Genomic DNA, 20,496 nt, shown 5'->3' with positions numbered 1-20,496 from the left:
CCCTAGCACTGTGCCTGCATCCCTAGGTAGAGGCTCTATTTCCCATGTTTCATTTACAGATGCCCAGGAGTTTTGAGATATTTCCTGTCTCACAGGGATGTGGTGCCTTCGTCACCTCCAGGAGAGATAACTTCTTGAAAAAAACATCTGGAGGCTCTCACTGGTGCAGATTTCAGGGCTTGACTTCCAGAGGGCATGTGACATATGAGCTGCCACCCTCTTTAGCTTCCTTTGCTTCCTTTTACAATTCATGAGGGTTATCTCTTTGAGCCCATGGTGCTTCTAACTCTGGTTGCCTGAGTTTTTTTGCTTCCTTCTCTACCCTCTGAGCTTGATCATGATCACTTAACAGTATTGTGGATTCCAGAGTTGGATTTAGAGTGGAATTCTCTAAATCCTTTGGAATTCTCTCTGAAACTTCTTGGGACCTTAAAGTTGTGCTAGAGATTTCTTTCTTTCTTTCTTTAAGAAGTTCAATGATTTATAACTGGTGAATTTTATATATGCTCAAAAACTATTTTAAAAAGTCTCTCATCTTTTAATTGTGAATAATTTATGAGCAAAATGACATGTGCTAACATTATCCTTTTTTTTGTAGGTCAGCACCTTGCAAGGAGGTAGTAACATCCAGTCGTGAAACTGGGAAAAGCCAGAGCTCTTGGATCAGGGAAACATGTCCCGTCGGAAACAGACAAATCCAAATAAAGTTCACTGTGAGTACTGGGCTTTTTATTCTGGAACCTGAGAACGCTGAGGGTTGGAAAGGAAGAGTAATCTGAATTTAGGTGATCGACTCACACTAATTTGTGAAGAAAAAAGGGTTAAAGGTGTCGAACATGATGGATTTAAAGTGTTTCTATGCTGGAGGAGGTCTTAGAAACCTGTCTTAGGAATAGGTGCTCTTGATTCATCTTTAGTATTCACATTAACAAACATTTATAGGATTCCTACTCTGTGCAAAGCCTTGTGCTAGATGCCAAGGCCGTAAAACAATATAAAAATGTATAAGACTATAACGTAGCCACAGATATATAGATAGATGAGCATATAGCAAGATAATATATGCTAAGTGCCAGATAGGGATGCTGCAGACTGTGTGTACTACAGAAATTAAGAGGAGGGAAAGGGACTTCCCTTGCGGTCCAGCGGGTAAGACTGTATTTCCACTGCAGGGGCCACGGATTTGAGCCATGGGTTTGATCCATAGGTGGGGAACTAAAATCCCATGTGCCCTGAGGCCAAAAAAAAAAAAAAAGAGGAGGGAGAGAGCTCCATGGACTGAGATAGCCAGGGAATGCTTGATGGAAGAGGCCTTAGACTATGAACTTGAACTGGACCTTGGAAGGTAGAAAGTGGATTCTTTAAAGAAAGAGGAAAGGAGAGGTAAAATCAGGTAGGGGAAAGCAAAGAAACAAAGAGGGAATGCACGTGGTATGTTCAGGGGACAAGGAGACTCTGTATGAAGCAGAAGTTGCATTTGTCCAGAAGCCATAGAACATGACGTTGGAGATGTTTAACTCTGCATTGTAGAGGCCTGAAGGCCAGGCCAAGTTCACGCTTCATCCTGACTGCAAGGAGCTACTGAAGGTTTTTAAGCAGGGAGAATGGAGTGACATTCAGAATACAGTGTTTTGGGACTACAAAATAGTGTGTGGGATGGATCACATGAAGAAGAGACTGGTAACAAGAGCCAGCTATGCACTATTGCCTTGCATTATTTCTCAGCAGGTTCATATATATGTTTTATTTTAGTAATTGGATTGTAAACTTCTGGAAGGCAGACACTATGTCCCATATATAATTCCTGCTATCTCTCTACTTCTAGCACTGCTCATAGTGGGTTTTCAAAAGTGCCTTATTAAATTAACACTAATATATCTATGTAGATTTGAGACAATTAACCAGTTTCCTGTGATCTGGGGAGATAAGCATCCTCATTCAAATGTAAAAAAGAGACAAATAGCTCCATGTTCTTATGGAGGACTGACTAAAGTACAGCAACATTTGAAGGGAATTCAGTGGTATAACATATGAAAGTTTTTTGTTTTTTTTAAGGAAAAAAACCTACATTTGAGAGGATAGATCAGTCATGGAGTTAAGATAAGAGGACTAAAATTTATTAAAAACATACTGTATGCCAGACAGTATGTACCTTATTTTATTTTATTGGGAAATTTCAAAAGTAGGAGAGAAAACAGTAGGTTCAGAGGAATTAAGAGGACTTCAGCATTTTATGGATTAAATGAGATTAGGGTAGCAAACTTTCATATACAATTCTTCAAGAAAAGTTTTATAAGACAGCACAAGTTGGATACTTCTAGGAGTGTATTCTGGAGTAGGTGGATATGGAAGGCTGCCTAATATAAAGGCGAGTGGTTCAGGATTTAGAAACTGGTGCTAAAACAGTGAAATTTAGTGGGCCTGAATGTGAGGATTTTCAAGAGAGATAAAATGAAGTATCTCTACCATAGGTAATACAACACAGAGGTTCAGAAGGTTTGTCTTCTCCTCTCTGGTGGAAGGTGGATATTGAGAAAAGACACAGATGTGACCCCAAGAAGGCAGGGCAGGAAAGGAACTCTTAGTAGAGTGATGGGTTTACAAATAAGGCAATCACTGGAGTTGGGCATTTACCTCTAAAAGCCACCTGTCCAAAGAGACTTTGAGGAAAGTAGCTGGTGGGGATGATAGTATGATCAAGTACAGGGAAGCCAGTAAATGCTTGTGTGGCCAATGCCTGCGCCCACATAGCATAAGTCCATAGCTGCATCTCCTCCCACCGTAATCAGTCAAAGCCAAGATGAGCTGGTACTGGAGTTGGAAAACAGATGGACAAACAGACCACAGAGAAGGAGGGAATATCGTATCCACAGCTGCAGAAATGCAGTTTCTAGAGTTGAGCTAGTGAAGCTTGTAGTAGTGTGGTGGAGCGGGTGGGACTTTGCAGTGATGACCATTAAGAGGGCTGTGAATGGAAATGTTCGGGTGCAACTAAAAAGTGGACCCACAGGGAGGGGCTGTTTTCAGTGATGCATTTGGGCAGGGAATTGTGAAGGCATATCACATGATGGACTAAGAAAGAAGAAAGACACTGAGATTTGCTGGTCTCTGAGGACCTTCTACTTATTTACTATTTGGGGACTGAAGCTGGTCCTACAGTTTTGGAAGGTCATCTTCTCATTGCCCACAATAATGCCAAGTAGAAATAGGTAATTTCAGTCTTCTGACCAGGTGCGTCTCCTAACCCCTTGCAGTGAAATAGAACCAATCAAATGTATTGAATTTAATGCTGCTCATCTATTTAAAGTAAACAGAATGAATTCAAGGTCTGGGAGGCAGGAAGGTCTGCAGAAGCTTTGCTTAAATGTCAAAGCCAATGGCATTTGAGCAGAGTAATGGCTGAGCTCCATTAGATCTGCCTTCTGGGAACAAGAGGATTGTGTAGCAGGCAGCTCCTAAAAGAATATATTAAGAAGCCCTCCTAAAAGAATATATTAAGAATCCCATTGCTGTTCCCTGGCAGCATCTGTCTGATCCACTTTAGAAGTCAATGGGCAGGCCGCTCTGGCATATACTTGGCTTTCCTCAGGATTGTCTCTGTATCTAAATTACCATCATGATCTCTCCTTTACCCAGAAACGTCCAGGCAGGCTCCTGTGTTTTGCCCAGTTCCTTAATAGACTTGATGCAGAGCTTTTGGAATAAAAGTCCAGAATTGTTGTTAGTCACAGAGGAACTGCATATGGGTTGAAATCTCTGTAGACCTCTTCCTTCCCTCCTTCCTCATCTCACCCCCTCTGAATACAAATTTCTGTAAACTGTTTCTAGAGAGGTTGAAAATACAATCATTTGCACACTTTCATTTGGTGCTTTTGTACCAAGCAAACCACTAAGTAAAGGAAAACTTCCATTTCTTAAGAGACTTTTGTTTTCAGATTATATATGAGACTAAAAACTTTCAACTTCAATTAAAGTTTTCAGCTTTTACAGAGAAGAAGGAAAAAGAAGCCTTCAAAGTCTTTTCTCTTCTAAAAAGTGCAGTTTGTTTTGTCTTCATTCATTGTCAGCATCCTTGTGAGGTAAATGGTTCTGTTCCCAATATGTGATAGCACCTCGGATTACGGAGACTGTCAGCTAGGAAAGGAATACTAAGTGCCCCACTCCCAGTACTAACTCATTTTATTCTGAATTTGACATCTGCTCTCTTAGAATATGTCTCAGCTGCTTCACTTAATTTAAGTCAGCCAGACATTGCATTTATTTAACTGCACCAAAGACTCAAGAAAGAGAATTGTAAAATCTTTGTCTTCCAGTAACTTTCATCTCAGGCTTCTCATCTGTTCTACAGGCTTGTTTGCATGGCTTTGTTCTTATCTGGTCTAAAAAACCTTAGCCAAATCAGACCAACAGTATCTTGATTTCATACCACAAAAAGGAGAGGTAGTACCTTGCTTTTTACTGTTGAACTTAGATGACTTTTTCTCAACTATTAATAGACAAATAAATACCATGTTAAAGAAGATGGTTGCCCTACATTAATATCTAGAAGCCAGAGGATTTTTTTTAACCTACTCCAACAGTCTCAAGATAGAAGGAAATAATAATGCTACATTGTAAAAGCAGGCAACTGTATAACACTTCTTAATCACTAGTATCTGTATGGATCACATTATACTTGAGTTAATATGACATACTTTAAGCAATTATCACTACCTTCTTATGAAAGGATAATTCTGGACAGTCAGATTTAGGGATTAGGTAAATAATGACTACTGGGAGATCATTCACATATCTTTTTCTGTGAGGTCTGCCAGAATCCCTCTTTATGGTTTTTATATATTTTGCTTTATGTTGGTATTTAAATAAGAATAGCCCTAAAGAGTAAAGTTTACCTTAGCCTTTTTCCCAAGTCAGGAATGGAAAAAAATAGAGGAGCATAGCTTTTCTTTCCAAACTGCCAAAAAAGGAATAGCCCAACTATCCTAGGTGAGAATGCTCCCAAAAGTCCTAGATAGGGCAGCTGTATTGAACAGACTCTTCTCTGTTCTGTGAAGGTTGAAATATTTAGACAACTTCAATAGGAATAAATTTTTAGCTCAAGTTTGATAGAGACTAGACTGAATTACTAGCTGATCTTGAAAATTACATATCCTTATAGATGTCCTCTAATACAGTGGTGATTCCCCATTAAGAAAGGGGGGGGGACTTACCTGGTGGCACAGTGGTTAAGAATCCACCTGCCAGTGCAGGGGACACGGGTTTGATCCCTGGTCTGGGAAGATCCCACCTGCCCCGGAGCAAATTAAGCCCGTGCACCACAACTACTGAAGCCCAAGTGCCACAACTACTGAGCCTGCGCTGTAGAACCCGTGAGCCACAACTACTGAAGCCCGTGCACCTAGAGCCCATGCTCCGCAACAAGAGAAGCCACCGCAATGAGAAGCACGTGCACCGCAACAAAGAGTAGCCCCCGCTAGCCACAACTAGAGAAAGCCCGCGCACAGCAACGAAGACCCAACACAGCCAAAAATAAAATAAATTAATTAAAAAAAAAATAAGAAAGGGGGGGGAAGTGTAGATTCTTAGTATGTTATAAACCTAGCTGGTTTCTGGATGGGTTTCTTTAGAGATGTCATTGATGAGAATGGTCTGCCATTGATAATTATATGCTGGTACATAACTTGTTCCTTAGTGTCATATCTGCCCACGGCCACCAGGTCCAAAAACATGCATTTACCCAGAAGAATTCAGTAACTATTCCAGTTAGCCATGGTCTGTGGTTACAGAGGAACCAACGTGGAGAAATTAAATATTTTACTCCTGCAAAGAGGGAAGAGGAGGCGCTATAACACAGAACTCATTTTTTGCTCTCCCTAGCGGTAATTTATATCCAGTGTGTCATCCTGAATATTATGAAAGTGGACTTAAAGCAGGTTATTTTTCATTTACTTGAGGGCTGTGTGGCTAGAAGTACACTTGGAATCTTAGCACCTCTATTCCCACTCATAGTGTCAGTCAGAATAGCCATAATATTTTTTTTCAGGCTTTTAAATAATTTCTGATGTAAAGTTTAACACTTAAAATTATGTTTGCCCCCCCCAGCCATAATATTCTAACCCAGGCATGGTAACTCATCACATGGAATCAGAAGCATAAAAATGATGGTTCCTTCCGTCAGTCCTGGCCTTGAGAACATTATTTTGGTATTTGAGTTGTATATATCAGTTTCTGATGGTAGGAAGGTAACACTAACACTAGGATCAGAGCTATTCTTGTCACACAGAGACAAGCGTTTGTTTTCAGTAAAATTGCTCTAATGAACCTCTTAAAATTCTGTTTACAACTCTGCTAGAAAGCAACTGAAAAATACGGTAATTAAGGGTTGGACAGACCGGGGTCTGAATACTTAGTTCCACCATAGACCTTAGTTTTCTCCTAAGTAAAATATGGATAGTAATACCTACCACATAAGAGTTTTGCAGAGAATCAAGGTGAGGTAGCAACTATAATGCACTTAACGTAGAGCCTGGAACAAGAAGTGCCAAATAATCACTATTATTAGCATTTGGCACTTAGCATATAGTAGATGTTCAATGAATATTTGCTGAACAAATACCTAAATGAATCACATGAAGCCTACTTCACATCAGTTCTTTCATTGCCCAAGGACTAGTTGTACAGGTCAACCGACCAGTTCATTCCTCCTACATCATTGTATCAGCCTCGGAATCTGAGCCTGTTTAATTTCCTCTCTCTCTTCATTAAGAAAGCGCCTGGTCTATTGTCAGACATTTCACTAGGGCTTTTTATTATTCTCTCTTGGTGGCTGGAGAATGGGGACTGTAGTTTCCACTCTGACTGAGATAATGGAAACCTCGAGAAACCCAATTCTCTTTTCTCCTTATGCCTGGCCTCTTGGAAATAAAAGAGCACTTAAATGTTAACTCTTCAATAACCACACAGATCCCAGGCAGAGTTCCTCACAGTAAATGCATAATCAGGATGGGTTTGGGGCTTTTGGATACTGCATACAAAGAAGAAAAAAAAAAGACCACACTAAACCAAGGAGACTAGATGAAATATTACCTGTTGCAAATTGGTTGGCATGTTTCAGGAAGTTTGTTCCTCAGCAGAAATGAGTTCACATATTATCTGTTTTCCTTTTAATCCATTATTTTTGATTTGCTCGTGGCTAATTCTAATAGATGTGAGAGAGTAAAGGAAGAACTTCTAGAGTATGTCTTGTAAGGAGAATGGATGAAAGATGGGGTCATAGATACTGTTTCAGATGGATTATTTGAAGCACTTGTTTATAATCAGAGGCAGACAGAATCAGGACCATATTGCTAATACACTGAGATTCAGAGATTGTGCCCAGATTTTTTGCCCCATCTTCATTCCATCACTTTGCCGCTTGCCTCTGTCTCCCCAGTCCTGATGGAAGGTTATAAATAGAATTGAGATTTTGATATTAAATTGGTAAAGTAGCAATTGATCACCTTTAAAAGGAGTCAATATTAGGAGGATTTAAGAGAAGCAAATGATGCTTTCTAGAGCATCTGGCTTGTTTCCCAAGAAGAGTAGCTGTGCCCGGAAACCACTGGAGGCAACAAGCTGACTTGGAGATGAATGACCCCACCACAGGGTACCTGCCTGTCTCCTACCTTTGAATGGTCTGACTTTCCAACCAGCTTGCCTGGGGATGTACTGCCCAGCTGGTGGCCTGACTATTTTTCCTTGTGACCACCAGGGGATCAAGTATTTGCTGGGCTAGAAGAGCAAGCCCGCCAGGCGATGATGAAAACTGATTTTCCTGGAGACCTTGGCAGTCAGCGACAAGCTATCCAACAACTAAGAGATCAGGACTCCAGTAGCAGTGAGTTCTGCACCTTCTGGTAATGACTCAGGGCAATGGGAGAAGCATTATCAGAGTGTGTGTGCTCTGGGGATTATGCATGGGGGTTGGGAGGAAGACATGAAGAAGGAGATTTGTGGATCCTCAGTGTTCCCAAAGGTGTTCTAAGGTGTATGGGCATATGCTTGTCCAGAGAGAGAACAGGTTTTTTTAACTCAAGGACTGCAGTACTTGGCATAGTGCCATACACAGATAGATTTGTGATGACTGTGACAGACAGGGGCATAGGAATAATGAGTGCTCAAGCAGCCCCTGGGCTAGGTCAAATGAAAAGAAAAAAATCCCTGTCTCCTAGGATCTGTTTATTCATAATTAATAAAATGTAAGAGTGGTATTAATGAAAGTTTTGCTTGAGGACCCAGTTTTAATGTTTTATAAGAGGACTTGCTTACCAGTGAGATTATGCAGCATGTAAAATGCTAATGTCGAGGTCTTCCCACACCAAGTCCTGAGTAGATCCCTTTGGTTAAGAGATTGAAAAGACAGTGGCTGGTAACTGGTTGAGCCTCATGGATTGTCTGTTCTGTGACTTGCTTGAACAAATACACTTTGAGATGTGTTATTTCCTAGGATGATTTCCACATCTGATCCATCTGATATTGGTTATTATTAGTGTCAATTCATATGACATTTCTGATTTTTCTCCACGTTCGGGGTTGGAAAAGAAAGAAGAGGGAGAGAGTTCTGTACCTTCCAGGAACTACATTTTCTATTTAAACTAATACTCTAGCAATAAAAATAATAATTTAGCAAGTAATTGGTGAGGTACAGAAAAGTGAACCAAATATTTCTAGAAAATCTGTGGGAGCCACCAGTTTGAGTAATAGGTAGGAATGGCAATATCTATAGAAGTCTGATAGGTTTCCATTCTGGAAAAGTTGCATCATCCCTCTGCATGGCATACTTATTCTTTTTTTAATCTTTCTAGTAGAGAGATATATTTGGATTTTTGATGAATTACAAAAAGTGTTTGATACAGTGTTGTCTTAGACTACAAGTATTCCAAATAAGCTCATGAGAAAATATAGTATGATTTAATCTGTGCCAACCCTTATTACTGAGATGGATTCACACTAAAGCTTTGGACCAAGGAATAAGGCATACTGTAGATCTTTCCAGGGCCCAAATCCAGTCCACCAACCAAGTGAAGTATCTAACAGAGACACATGTATCTACTAGCAGATGATTTGGTTAGATTTTCTTTTGAAGAAAGGGAATGTAACCAGTTTTGCCCAGTTCTTGGTAGATTTAGAAATTATGTAAGGGATAGTACAGAGAAGATAAGAAGCACGCTGTTAGCTAGGAAAGCTGAGTCTCACTGCTGATGCTGAGAGCCTGGTGAAACTCTATCCTGTATTTCTCTTGCTGACAGTCAGGCCCAGGAGTCTAGGATCTAGGTGGTGTTAGGATGGGACTGGAGTCTGACAGCTTCCCTAGGTTTGGCTTCCTCTTGTGATCTTCAAAGTACTAGCACTTTTTTTTCCTTTCAGAAAGAACTCCCTATGTTATTGTGTTTTTTAAGAATCATTTCTTTTCCAATTTTATAAGTAATAGAGGAAAAAAATCAGCTCACACAAACCTTGCAGATCCCCTAGCCACAGGCAGACCTCTGCACGGCCACATCTTGCACCCTGAACTAAAACAAATCAATTCTTACTTTAGCCACAAGAAATTATATTTCATCCTAAAGTAAAGAATATCCTGTTCCCTCCACTTGATGCATTCAATAATCCATCAGATAATCCATAGAACCACCAGAAATAATGGACTTATTTAACGTAGAATGCTGAGTTACTAGCAGGGTAAGGACACTGTGAGTCAAATACCACTACAGAATGCCCGAGGTTGGTTGCTTAACGTTTCCACTGTACTGAGCAGCTTTTTCCCTATAAAGTGACATTTTTACCTAATTTCCTACTGCCTCCTTTATTGATAAGAGGAAAGAAAAACTTGTTGGTGTTTCTGTAATCATGCCTTGGGGTTTGTTGGGAGAACAGATTAGTGGATCTCAGAATAGAATAGTGTATGCGACACCATGGAGGAATTGTGCGGGGAGGTTATGGAGAAAAGTAAGTAATAAAATCAGTGATAAGCATTGGTAAGTCAGAAGTGGTGTGTTGGAATGAGCATGGTGTGAGGTGCATGGGAGGTGTGATTTGAACGTGTGAGATATTTGGGAACCCTGTGTAAGAAGTTATCATTTTTATGATAATATACAGGACCTAATAACCATTTTCCAATACAGTTTTGCCTTTGATTTTCTCTTTAGTGTGTATATGGCAATATAAACAATTATAGCTGGCTTCCACTTAACGTGATTTGTACCCAAATAAGCACTGATACAAACTATATTATGGAAGATCTGAGAATGTTTTCCATTTTAGCTGCAAACTTTAGGGTGGAAAGCAGCGTAAGATGTATTCACGCAAAAATCAGAACAAGTGACCAGTTTGTGTGTTCCAGGTGACAGTGAGGGTGATGAAGAGGAGACCACACAAGATGAAGTCTCTTCCCATACATCAGAGGAAGACGGAGGGGTGGTCAAAGTGGAAAAAGAGTTAGAAAATGCAGAACAGCCTGTTGGTGGGAACAGTGTGGTAGAGCATGAGGCAAGTGACAAATGGCTGCTGAGTCCGGGAACCTCCTTACCCTTCTACTCTGCCCAAGATGCCTGTCTTCCACATGTAACACTCTTGCCTCTGAGGGTCTCCTGGGCTTCATATGAAGCCTCTCTTCTTTCCCACCATGAGTTACCCAAACCTCAGACACTCAGTTCTCTTCACACCCAGCTTTCCTTTTCCACCCACATATCACTTCACTCCCACACAGCTCTTCTTCCTAAAGCTCCCCACTTCTTCCCAGCAGAACATCCGTCTTTGCAAAACTATTAGTTGACTTCCTCAGGTGTACTCTTGAATATGCTTGCAAATTTCAGTCAAAGTGTTAAGTGAGGTGCCATCTTTTCACTAAACTGTTTCCTAAGGATTCCTGCAAGAGGCATGGCAGTAGGGAAAGCTGATCTTCTCTCTACAGAGTTTACCTTAGGGGAAAAAGAAATAGATAAGCTCTCTCTGGAGTAATACTATGTCTTCATGGCAGGAAGCCTTGGAGAAAATGAAGATGGGAGCAAATTTAATTCCCTTTCCCCTATCACTTTTTCCTTCGACCCACACTGGGAACCTAGTAATAACATATGATAAGAGGTTGTGTTCCTTTTAACAGGATACCCTTTTAAAAGAAGCAGGGGCAGGGAAGAGACTGGTAAACTGTGTTCATGAATCACCTACTTGTTAAATTGCAGGTCACGGAGAATTTGAATTCTGACCCCTTACTTGGACTCTGCCAGTGTCCCCTCTGCCAGCTGGACTGTGGGAGTCGGGGGCAGCTGATTGCGCATGTGTACCAGGTATGGCCTGCGGAGCCGCATGCTCCAGAACACGGGTGCCAACAACTTGTGTAGCCTTTGCCTCCAACCCCGGAAAGAACCTTGGGTTGTTGCTTCCACCGAGACTCCACTCCAATCCTCAGAAAATTGTAGAGAATAAGTGGGATATGTTGAGTGAATATGTTCTGGGTTCCCAGGCAGACACACTGTGAAAATTAAGTATCATTTTTTTTCTAAATTACTTAAGGCATATTTTAAATAGTGAAATAGAAACTGGGCTTTGTTTTAAAGAAGAAAAAATGAGTTAACATAGGTGTTTCTGAAGTATTGGAGAAAGATAGTGTAAACCAGGGGATCAGAACTAGACAAACTTTTGTTTCCTTTTTTTTTTCCTGATCCAGTCGCAGAACATGTGCCTTATGCTCTGTATTGAACAGGCATTAGTACACATGGCAGCCTGAGTTTTACCATAAAGATAATTGGTTCATGAGGAGAAGCATTTCTTCAGAAGACTGATTTTAAAAGACTGAAGAAAAGGCAGTGCATTTAAATACCTTTTGGATATCAGTCTTTCCATCCAGCTTCTAGACTTGACCTTCAGTTCTCCTTTGAAATGCACCTGTGGGCTTCCCTGGTGGCACAGTGGTTGAGAGTCCGCCTGCCGATGCAGGGGACACGGGTTCGTGCCCCGGTCTGGGAAGATCCTACATGCTGCAGAGCGGCTGGGCCTGTGAGCCATGGCCGCTGAGCCTGCGCGTCCAGAGCCTGTGCTCCTCAATGGGAGAGGCCACAACAGTGAGAGGCCCGCATACCGCAAAAAAAAAAAAAAATGCAGTTGTACCTACACAGCATGTGACAAGCAGGCCGTGAGAAATTATCCTGAGCAAGAATTCCTCTCAGGCTCTGGAGTCCCATTGTCCCCCAGGCCAGCCATGTCCCAGTACGTAGTCAGAACTCAAACTAATGAAATCTGAGCGATGGTCTGGATGGCCTTGCCCTTCTGAAGGCCCTTTAACACAAGAGACTCTTACTTTTCCAGGTGCTAGATAGGGAGAATAGTTGCAAGTCCTTGTTCTAAGACTAAGGAAAGGGGACATTTCCCAGAAAGTAGTTCCTAAGTGGGTACAGATTGTCCTGGAGCTGGTGTGAGTTGACAGATTAAGGCTCTCTTTTACAGCACACTGCAGCAGTGGTGAGCGCCAAGAGCTACATGTGTCCTGTCTGTGGCCGGGCCCTTAGCTCCCCCGGGTCATTGGGTCGCCACCTCTTAATCCACTCGGAGGACCAGCGGTCTAACTGTGCTGTGTGTGGAGCCCGTTTTACTAGCCATGCCACGTTTAACAGGTTAGCCGGGCAACTGACCCTCTGTGCTGGGAACAAATTACTGGGTGTGGGTTCTGCTTTCCCAAGTCAAAGTGAAGGTTAGAGACGGGCAATGCAAAGGGAACTGACTCTTGACTCTTTGGAAATATGAGTAATGAGGCTAGTAAATATGTCCATTCCATTAGACATCCTCAAAGGGAAATGAATTCTCATTTCTTTCCTCGATCAGAATATCTTCAACTAGAAAGAGATGTGGGAAAGACCAAGACCATTCATGATAAAGCATGGAGAAAGAAGTTACAGGGTGCTGAGAGGACCCTAATGTGAGGACAGAGTCTCCACTGTGTCCCAGGAAGACTGGAACTGTGTAAATTGTGTCTGAGTCCCATTTGCTAGTGTACAACACAGGGTCGGCTGGGGGGAGGTGGAGCCAGTGGACTGGACCTCCCCTGAAGGCAGCCTCCACCTCAAGGAGGACTGCCCTGCACAGTTCCTACAAACACCATCAGTCCGGCTTGAATGGAACTGCACATTGTAAGGGCTCATCTGATTTCTGGTGGCTTGCTATGGCGGTTGGCTCAGCCCCAAACTCCAGGTGGGCTTTAAGACTTGGTAGACAACCTAGCCCAAAGAAGGGCAAGGATGGAAAGGTAGAGGAGGTCTCCCAAGCACTCATACTGACCCCTAGTGGTGAACTTGGAGCAACTGGCCTGGTAGGACAGAGTAAGTCAGGGCTGGATACCTGAGCCTTGTTAGACCGTGGCATTAACCATCTAAAATTTTTGCTTTCCAGTGAGAAACTTCCTGAAGTCCTTAATATGGAATCCCTACCGCCAGCCCACAGTGAGGGCCCCTCCAGTGCTGAGGGGAAGGACATTGCCTTTAGTCCTCCAGTGTACCCTGCTGGAATTCTGCTTGTGTGCAACAACTGTGCTGCCTACCGGAAACTGCTAGAAGCCCAGACCCCCAGTGTACGCAAGTGGGCCCTGCGTCGACAGAACGAGCCTTTGGAAGTCCGGCTGCAGCGGCTGGAACGAGAGCGCACAGCCAAGAAGAGCCGGCGGGACAATGAGACCCCCGAGGAGCGGGAGGTAAGGCGCATGAGGGACCGAGAAGCCAAGCGCCTGCAGCGCATGCAGGAGACAGACGAGCAGCGGGCACGCCGGCTGCAGCGAGATCGGGAGGCCATGAGGCTGAAGCGGGCCAATGAAACCCCGGAGAAGCGGCAGGCCCGGCTCATCCGGGAGCGGGAGGCCAAGCGGCTCAAGAGGAGGCTGGAGAAAATGGACATGATGTTGCGAGCTCAGTTTGGCCAGGACCCTTCTGCCATGGCAGCCTTAGCAGCCGAAATGAACTTCTTCCAGCTACCTGTGAGTGGGGTGGAGTTGGACAGCCAGCTCCTGGGCAAGATGGCCTTTGAAGAGCAGAACAGCAGCTCTCTGCACTGAACCACACCCTCCTGCCTGCCTTCCCACTCAGCCGTCCCCAGGGTCCTGTCCTTGCTGCTGGAGGCAGGCCCGAGTTTGTTGCAGGTGGACCTGTGTACCCCTTGCATATGGGAGCAGGATGATGGGGTCAGGAGGGACCCAGCTCAAGGCAGCTCTGGATGAGGGAGCAGGCACTCCAGACACCTCGACTCCCCGGCCCACTGCTGCAGGGCATGCGCATAGGACTCTGGGGCCCTAGTGTGGCCCACGCCCACCCCACGGAGTTGTGAGGGCTAATAAATTAATTTTATCTTTACTGGCCCTTTCCTGCTTTTCTCTCGATTTCATTCTAGCAAATCTAGGAGAGACGTGGATGGAAGTTTTCAGGCAGGGACGTCTAGCCATTGCCTTTTTCCGAGGGAGGGTGCTCCTCAACAAAGGCTCTCCCAGCAGAGATCCCTTATCTGGCCCTTCACAAGTTAATGACATTAAGGAAGAACCGCTGCTGACTTTGTGAGGGTGCAGGCCCACAACACTAATGAAGATCACCTGTGGTCCCAAGAGCTATTTCAACCCAGCTTACCTTTTCCAAACTCGGAAGTAGACGCCTTTCCTCGTAACTGGCATTTGCTAAAGAGGATGAAGTATCTAGACCAGGTACCAGCTACTTTTCCCAGCAGAATTCAGTCTGCCAAACTTTTAAAAATTCTACCCGAGACAGCACTCAGTTGCATTCAGGAATACGTTCATAGAAATAGCTGCAATATTAAGGTTCACAGTGCCGAGGAACTCATGTTTGAGAGAAGAGGTAAAAACCCATCTTTTTATTTATTCCTCAGAGCCAAGGTAGGATAATAAAACCCACTGAGGAAAATCCAGAATTAAGGTGCCATGAGAGCTCAAGTCCGTAGCGGTCAAGGCCAGAGCAAAATGACTACTCTGGCAGTTTGTATGGCTGCCAAACCATGGAGGAGACAAGAGCTGAGGTCATTTCTAAAAAGCTTCTGTGATGGTACACAGCAAGCACAGAACTTTCCTTAGCCTGCACCAAAGGTTGTATACAGTTTAGATAATTACAGATCTTGAAGTCCAGAAGGAAGTGCCCTAGTTAAGCTGTAGCCAGAAAAATAACTATGCCAGGAATCTGGACCTCTTCCAATATCGTAACAAGGAAACTTGGACTCCTCTCTGACCTCCACAGGTTCAAGGCTATTTAAGAGTGTTAATTGACCCCCCACCAAACCAGGGTTAATTCCCACCAGGCAGGCCGAAATATTTGTCTTGAAAAATACAAAAATATTAATAAGCTTATTACAAAATACTGGACATTTAAAAGAAACTATTTAATTGAGCCAAATGGCTTTTTCTCACAGAGCCCCACATGGAAGTCCTACTTTGGGATGTTTCAAAATGGTTGAGCACTCATTATGTGTCAAAGATTGTTCTGAGCACTTTCGTGGATTATCTCATTTAATTTTTACAACGAACTGTGAGTTAACGCAAACTCAGGAATTAGGTGCCTGGATTTAACATTCTTTACTGCTAATTAATAGCTGTGTAACTTTGGGTAAGTTACTTAAACCTCTTGGTTTCCCAACCCACAAAATGAAAATAATAGTACTAGCAACAAATGGTTGTTAATATATAATGCACCTAGGCTATTCTGTGGCATGTAGCAAGTGCTCAATAAATGTATGAGTAACTATCATGTATCTGAGTGCTTCACCTCTTACTAGTGGCAAGCTAAGTTCAGGAGCTGACTTATTCCAGAAATTTCTGGCAGTATTCCTGAGAAAAGAATTGGAGAAAAGGCCAGCAGTGAGGGCAGCTACAGGTCCTTGTGACTAATTGTGCTAGAACAGTATCTGAGTCTACAGGTAGATTTCTGGGTCCCTGAAATACACACAACAGAACACACAGACCATGCTTCAGGACTAGCTCATGCAATCTGCCCCCAGCCCACCACATGAAGATGGGCACCATTTGCTCTCTATGACAAGCTCTGCCGCATAGGCCTTCTATCCCCTACCCCATGGCCACCATCTAAGGCTGGGATACGAAGAAGGCGCAAACACCAAAAGGAAAAGCTAGTAGTTTATATAGATAGATATATAGATATATAGATATTGATATATATTGTGTTTACATAGTCCACAAGTTAAATGCAGGTATCCATAAGAAGAGCATTAACAATAAAAATACAATCTGTGTGTAGCCAAGTACAGAGACTTAAAATGGTAAAACAGCAAAAAGGATCTCACAAAAGTACAAATATACAGTACAAATTGATTTATTTAAAACAGTTACAAAAAAGCACAACAAAATAGAGATTATCCTTAGAATTATTAATGCTTTGTTAAAGATCAGGTAGGATTAGAGGGTAAGAAATGGTATCGGGTGGGGGGAGCACCTGACTAGTTCTAAGGCTTTAGATACAATGCAGTTGATTACATATTAATTTAGCCATTACATACTGGGGATAGTAGTTGGGGGATCAGTAATTTATCTACAGGGAACTCCTACACAAATCAGATCCATCCATCAGACCTCCCCAGTGCCGTCCTTCTCTACTACTCCTGAGGACCCTAAAGCCACCTGGATGACAACATTTCCATCCTTTCTCCACCCCATTCCCTATCCATATATTCTTCCCTCCCCTAAGGTGCTGTGCAAGCCGAGAGCAGTCTGCTCTCTGCAGCTGGAACATATACTGTTTTGGCTACAGGGATCCTGTGTGTGACTAGGAAGGTTGTAGGGGGACAGCCTTATTTTTAATACTTCAAGTTTGCCACGAGTCTCTTCCCCGACACAAGCTTCTCTTGAATGCGAGTGTCACGCAATGAGGGATGAACCCTGCCTTCAGCAACATCAGCAATGCACTAACCACTCACAGCTCACAACCATGTGCATACTCCCTGTCTGGGGAGTGGGTGTAAAACCACTGTGTCATCAGCTTGCTCACACTCGCGCGCTCTCTCTCTCTGAAGAACCTCAGTCCCCATGACAGTCATAAAGACAGAAATAAATGCTTGAAAGTTTGACAATAGGTAAAGGCACATGGGCTGCCACCACACACACTGTAGACAGGAACCCAGTTTGAGGCCATCTTCACTGCTGGGCATTTGCAGCAGAATGGCTTGGGGGATCACACAGACTTTGAATTTGCAGTCTACCAGGGGAGGATCTAGGCTTAACAGGAGAACGAATAAAGAAACCTTAGTGTGAAAAGTGCATTTATTACTACTGTTCCTGCTGGGGAGGCTCAGCAGGGTAAACCGCACCACCTCTCCTCCTTCCGCCCCAGGCACTGTGCATAGTCTGCAGGTAAGGAGAGAGTGCAGTCAACTCTAGCATCTCAAGGGCCAGTGTCATCCTAGGCCCAGACCAGGATTCTGGCCCAAAGATGGATCCTAGAGTTAGAGCAACTGACAGCTGCAAGGACCCAGATGCTTATTTTATTATTGCATAATGTGGGAGGCCTTCCCTCTCCCAGGGATGCTGGAGGGTGAAGGCTTCCCGGCAAAGGGCTAACAGGTTCCTGGTCAACATCCAACCTAACACGATTCAGCTCTTCAACTGTAGTGTACACTTTTTCCCATCTGGAAAGTATTGTAGCTTCAGTGTGGTTTAGTAAACTTAGCCCTAGGAGGCCAAGAAGTCTCCCTAAAACTTGGCCTCTGCCCTATTTGCTTTGCTTTTAAGACTGTGACTTAATCTCCCATGGCCAATTCAACCAATCTGGTTATCTTTACTCCAATGGACCCAAGCCCTTGCCCAGTGAACCCACGTCCACCCTTTATCTCCAGTGTGATCACTCAACTCTTCAACATGCCTGCTTGTTGCAGGTTTAAATCATACCACCACCCTGTGCATCTTCTATGGCGCCCAGTGGTAAAAATAAAACTAAACCCCACCCAAGGGTCTATTTCAAACTTCAAACGCTCCCCCAACCCCAGAATCCATTGAACTGGAGCCAGATGAACCTCCCTGGGATGCTGACACAGGCCCTAATCTGGTTCCCCATCATTTAATTTTTAAAACAGGACACAAGATATCATAAAGGAAAGAAGTTAATACAAAGAAAACACCCACTTATAGGACCTGCTTGTCTCTCCCTCAAGAGAGTCAGATATTTGGAGCCAAAGGGCTCCCAACAAGCACTGAAGCCATATCCCTTTGGATTCACCAGCCCACCAGCAGCATTTCATACTATCCCTACTCAAGATGACTTTGTTATAAAGTAACCCTTGCACATGTAAGGATGGACAGGATGCCTGGATTTCACCTATATGGCCAAAGACACAGAAAGACAGAGAGCTATAAAGGGCAGCAAGCAGGACAGTGAGTAGACAGCAGCAGTGGCAAAGCAGCACAGACCAAAGCCCTTGGTGTTATGACCAACTGGGACCAAGAGTGTAGAAGGGTCAGTCCAGATCTACTGGGGTCCCTCCCCCTTGGGTACGAGTGCTCAGCTCTGACCTCCCAGTCTCCCCTTCCCCCATGCCACTCCCCCTCCTCTGTGTACACTAATCTTGATAGGAGTGATGATCCAAGACTTGGATGTATTACCATCCTTCACCTGGTTCCCCTACTCCCCAACTGGTATAGGCATTGGTTTTTTGTTTTTTGTTTTTTTTTTGCGGTACATGGGCCTCTCACTGTTGTGGCCTCTCCCGTTGTGGAGCACAGGCTCCAGATGCGTGGGCTCAGCGGCCATGGCTCACGTGCCCAGCAGCTCCGCGGCATGTGGGATCTTCCCGGACTGGGGCACGAACCCGTGTCCCCTGCATCGGCAGGTGGACTCTCAACCACTGTGCCACCAGGGAAGCCCCAGCATCTCTGTTTAATGCCAGAGTTAGCCATCTTCCTTTCTACCCCTAAGATCTGGGACTGTCCTACTAATGACATTGGCCTTCTTTAACTGCCCGTTCCCCCAAAAGCTGACAGCTTCCCACCAAAATGCTGTCTCAAGACTGCTCTTAGGTCTCTTGTAAGACTATGAAATCTTTAAAAGGAAGAATGGACACACCATAGGTTACTCTCATTCCTCATGCCTGGAAGAAAAGACTGAAACAGAGGGAAAAGGTAAGGGGAACGCCTCAGCTCTGACCAAGATTTAGAGCACAGAGCTTTTTCCCTGGGAGACTATACTTTACAAAAGACACCTCTGCAGCTCAACAAAATCATGTATTAATATATTACATATGCATGGCACAGTATTAGAGGAAGTGCCGGTGCTGCTTCACCAGCAAGAGACAGAAGAGGAACAGCAGCAGAAAGTTCAGGGCCCAACTTGACAAGGTACACAAGATTTTCTCTTTCCAGGATTAAGGGGAAGTTACCAGGCTGGGCAGTGAGGGTTTCTTGTATTTAAACTACTTGGCCTGTATCTGGTTAGATATAGGTTTGTTCCCATAAGGAGGAAGCTCGGTTGGTACCCTTGGTGGATATTTCTTTAGTGTCCACTGTGTGCCTGTCGCTATATTCAGTTGATGAGCCTTCCTAATGAGGAAGGATGTTTCTGAGAAACCCGTGCATGAGAAACTAGGAATGAGTTGCTCATGGAACAGCCAGAAACAAGGCCTTCTCCGAGGGCCGTCCTCTGAGAGGACTCCTCGAGACTCAGCCCCACAGGCCCCCAACTGTGGGAAACAAGCCAGAGAAAGCAGCATTCAGAGAGAAAGGGGACAGAGAAGGGAAAAGACATGATCCCAAATGTGTACAAGGTTGAGTGTTCACCAGACATGGTTGGTATTTGGTTCTGAGGTGAACTGGAGACTTACATACTTGTGGTCAGGTCAGCAGCTTCCTCTGGACGGGCCTCCAAAAGCTGACTGACCAGGTAACTGCTCTCAAGGAATGAAACAGTGGAGTGTAGGGCTTGCAGCGAACAAGCCAGTCTCAGTCACTTTGTTCCCCCAGGAGAACAACCTTTAGCACCTGAACACTAAGAAGGACTCCATTCTCAGAACTCCCCCTCCCCCCAGGAGGTAGGTAAGATTATTTATCCCCATTTGGCAGCTGGGGAGGAAGTGAAAAAGCGAGAGGTCACAAGACTTGCCTAAAGTCTCTGACAGAGCAGAGATCAGACCTCAGAGGTTTGGGACTCCTGACAACAGGCTAGGCCTTGGCCAGTCCATCTTGAAAGGAAATGCCAGGGTCATACCCCAGGAGAAGCCTCATAAAAGAGCTGAGTGGACAATACCCTGAGTTGTTCAAGAGTCTAAAGACCCCGAAAAAACAAACAAAAAACCCACCCACCCACCTGAAAGCTGATGGGGGAAGTCTAATTCTCAACACCCACTGGAATCCCACAGTCCGAGGTGATGCTCAAAGTCGTGAAGAAGAAGTGAGCTTAAGACACAGGGGGCAAATGCAACTAAGATTGAAAATACTCTTTGCAGAGGAATACTCCACCATGAAATGGAATCTAGGAGACTTTTCAG

The 20,496-nt window shown here is 43.9% G+C and overlaps 1 protein-coding gene across 2 annotated transcripts; it reads left to right on the top strand.

Annotated features, from left to right (window-relative positions):
- Positions 1-673: 673 nt before the first annotated feature.
- ZNF821 (zinc finger protein 821) lies at positions 674-14,335 on the top strand (the record flags this gene model as incomplete). Of its 2 annotated transcripts, XM_079723333.1 has the most annotated exons (6): positions 674-713; positions 7,751-7,876; positions 10,379-10,524; positions 11,217-11,321; positions 12,478-12,644; positions 13,417-14,335. In XM_079723333.1, 6 exons carry the CDS (start codon positions 674-676, stop codon positions 14,069-14,071), a joined length of 1,239 nt encoding a protein of 412 aa, XP_079579459.1. In that variant the 3' UTR covers positions 14,072-14,335. The 2 variants fall into 2 exon arrangements, with proteins under 2 accessions (XP_079579459.1, XP_079579460.1); XM_079723334.1 differs by lacking the exon at positions 7,751-7,876.
- Positions 14,336-20,496: the final 6,161 nt, after the last annotated feature.

This window comes from Hyperoodon ampullatus (genome assembly GCF_949752795.1).
Source record: "Hyperoodon ampullatus genome assembly, chromosome: 18".
Lineage (NCBI taxonomy): Eukaryota > Metazoa > Chordata > Mammalia > Artiodactyla > Ziphiidae > Hyperoodon > Hyperoodon ampullatus.
This window is presented reverse-complemented; position numbering and strand designations above follow the sequence as displayed.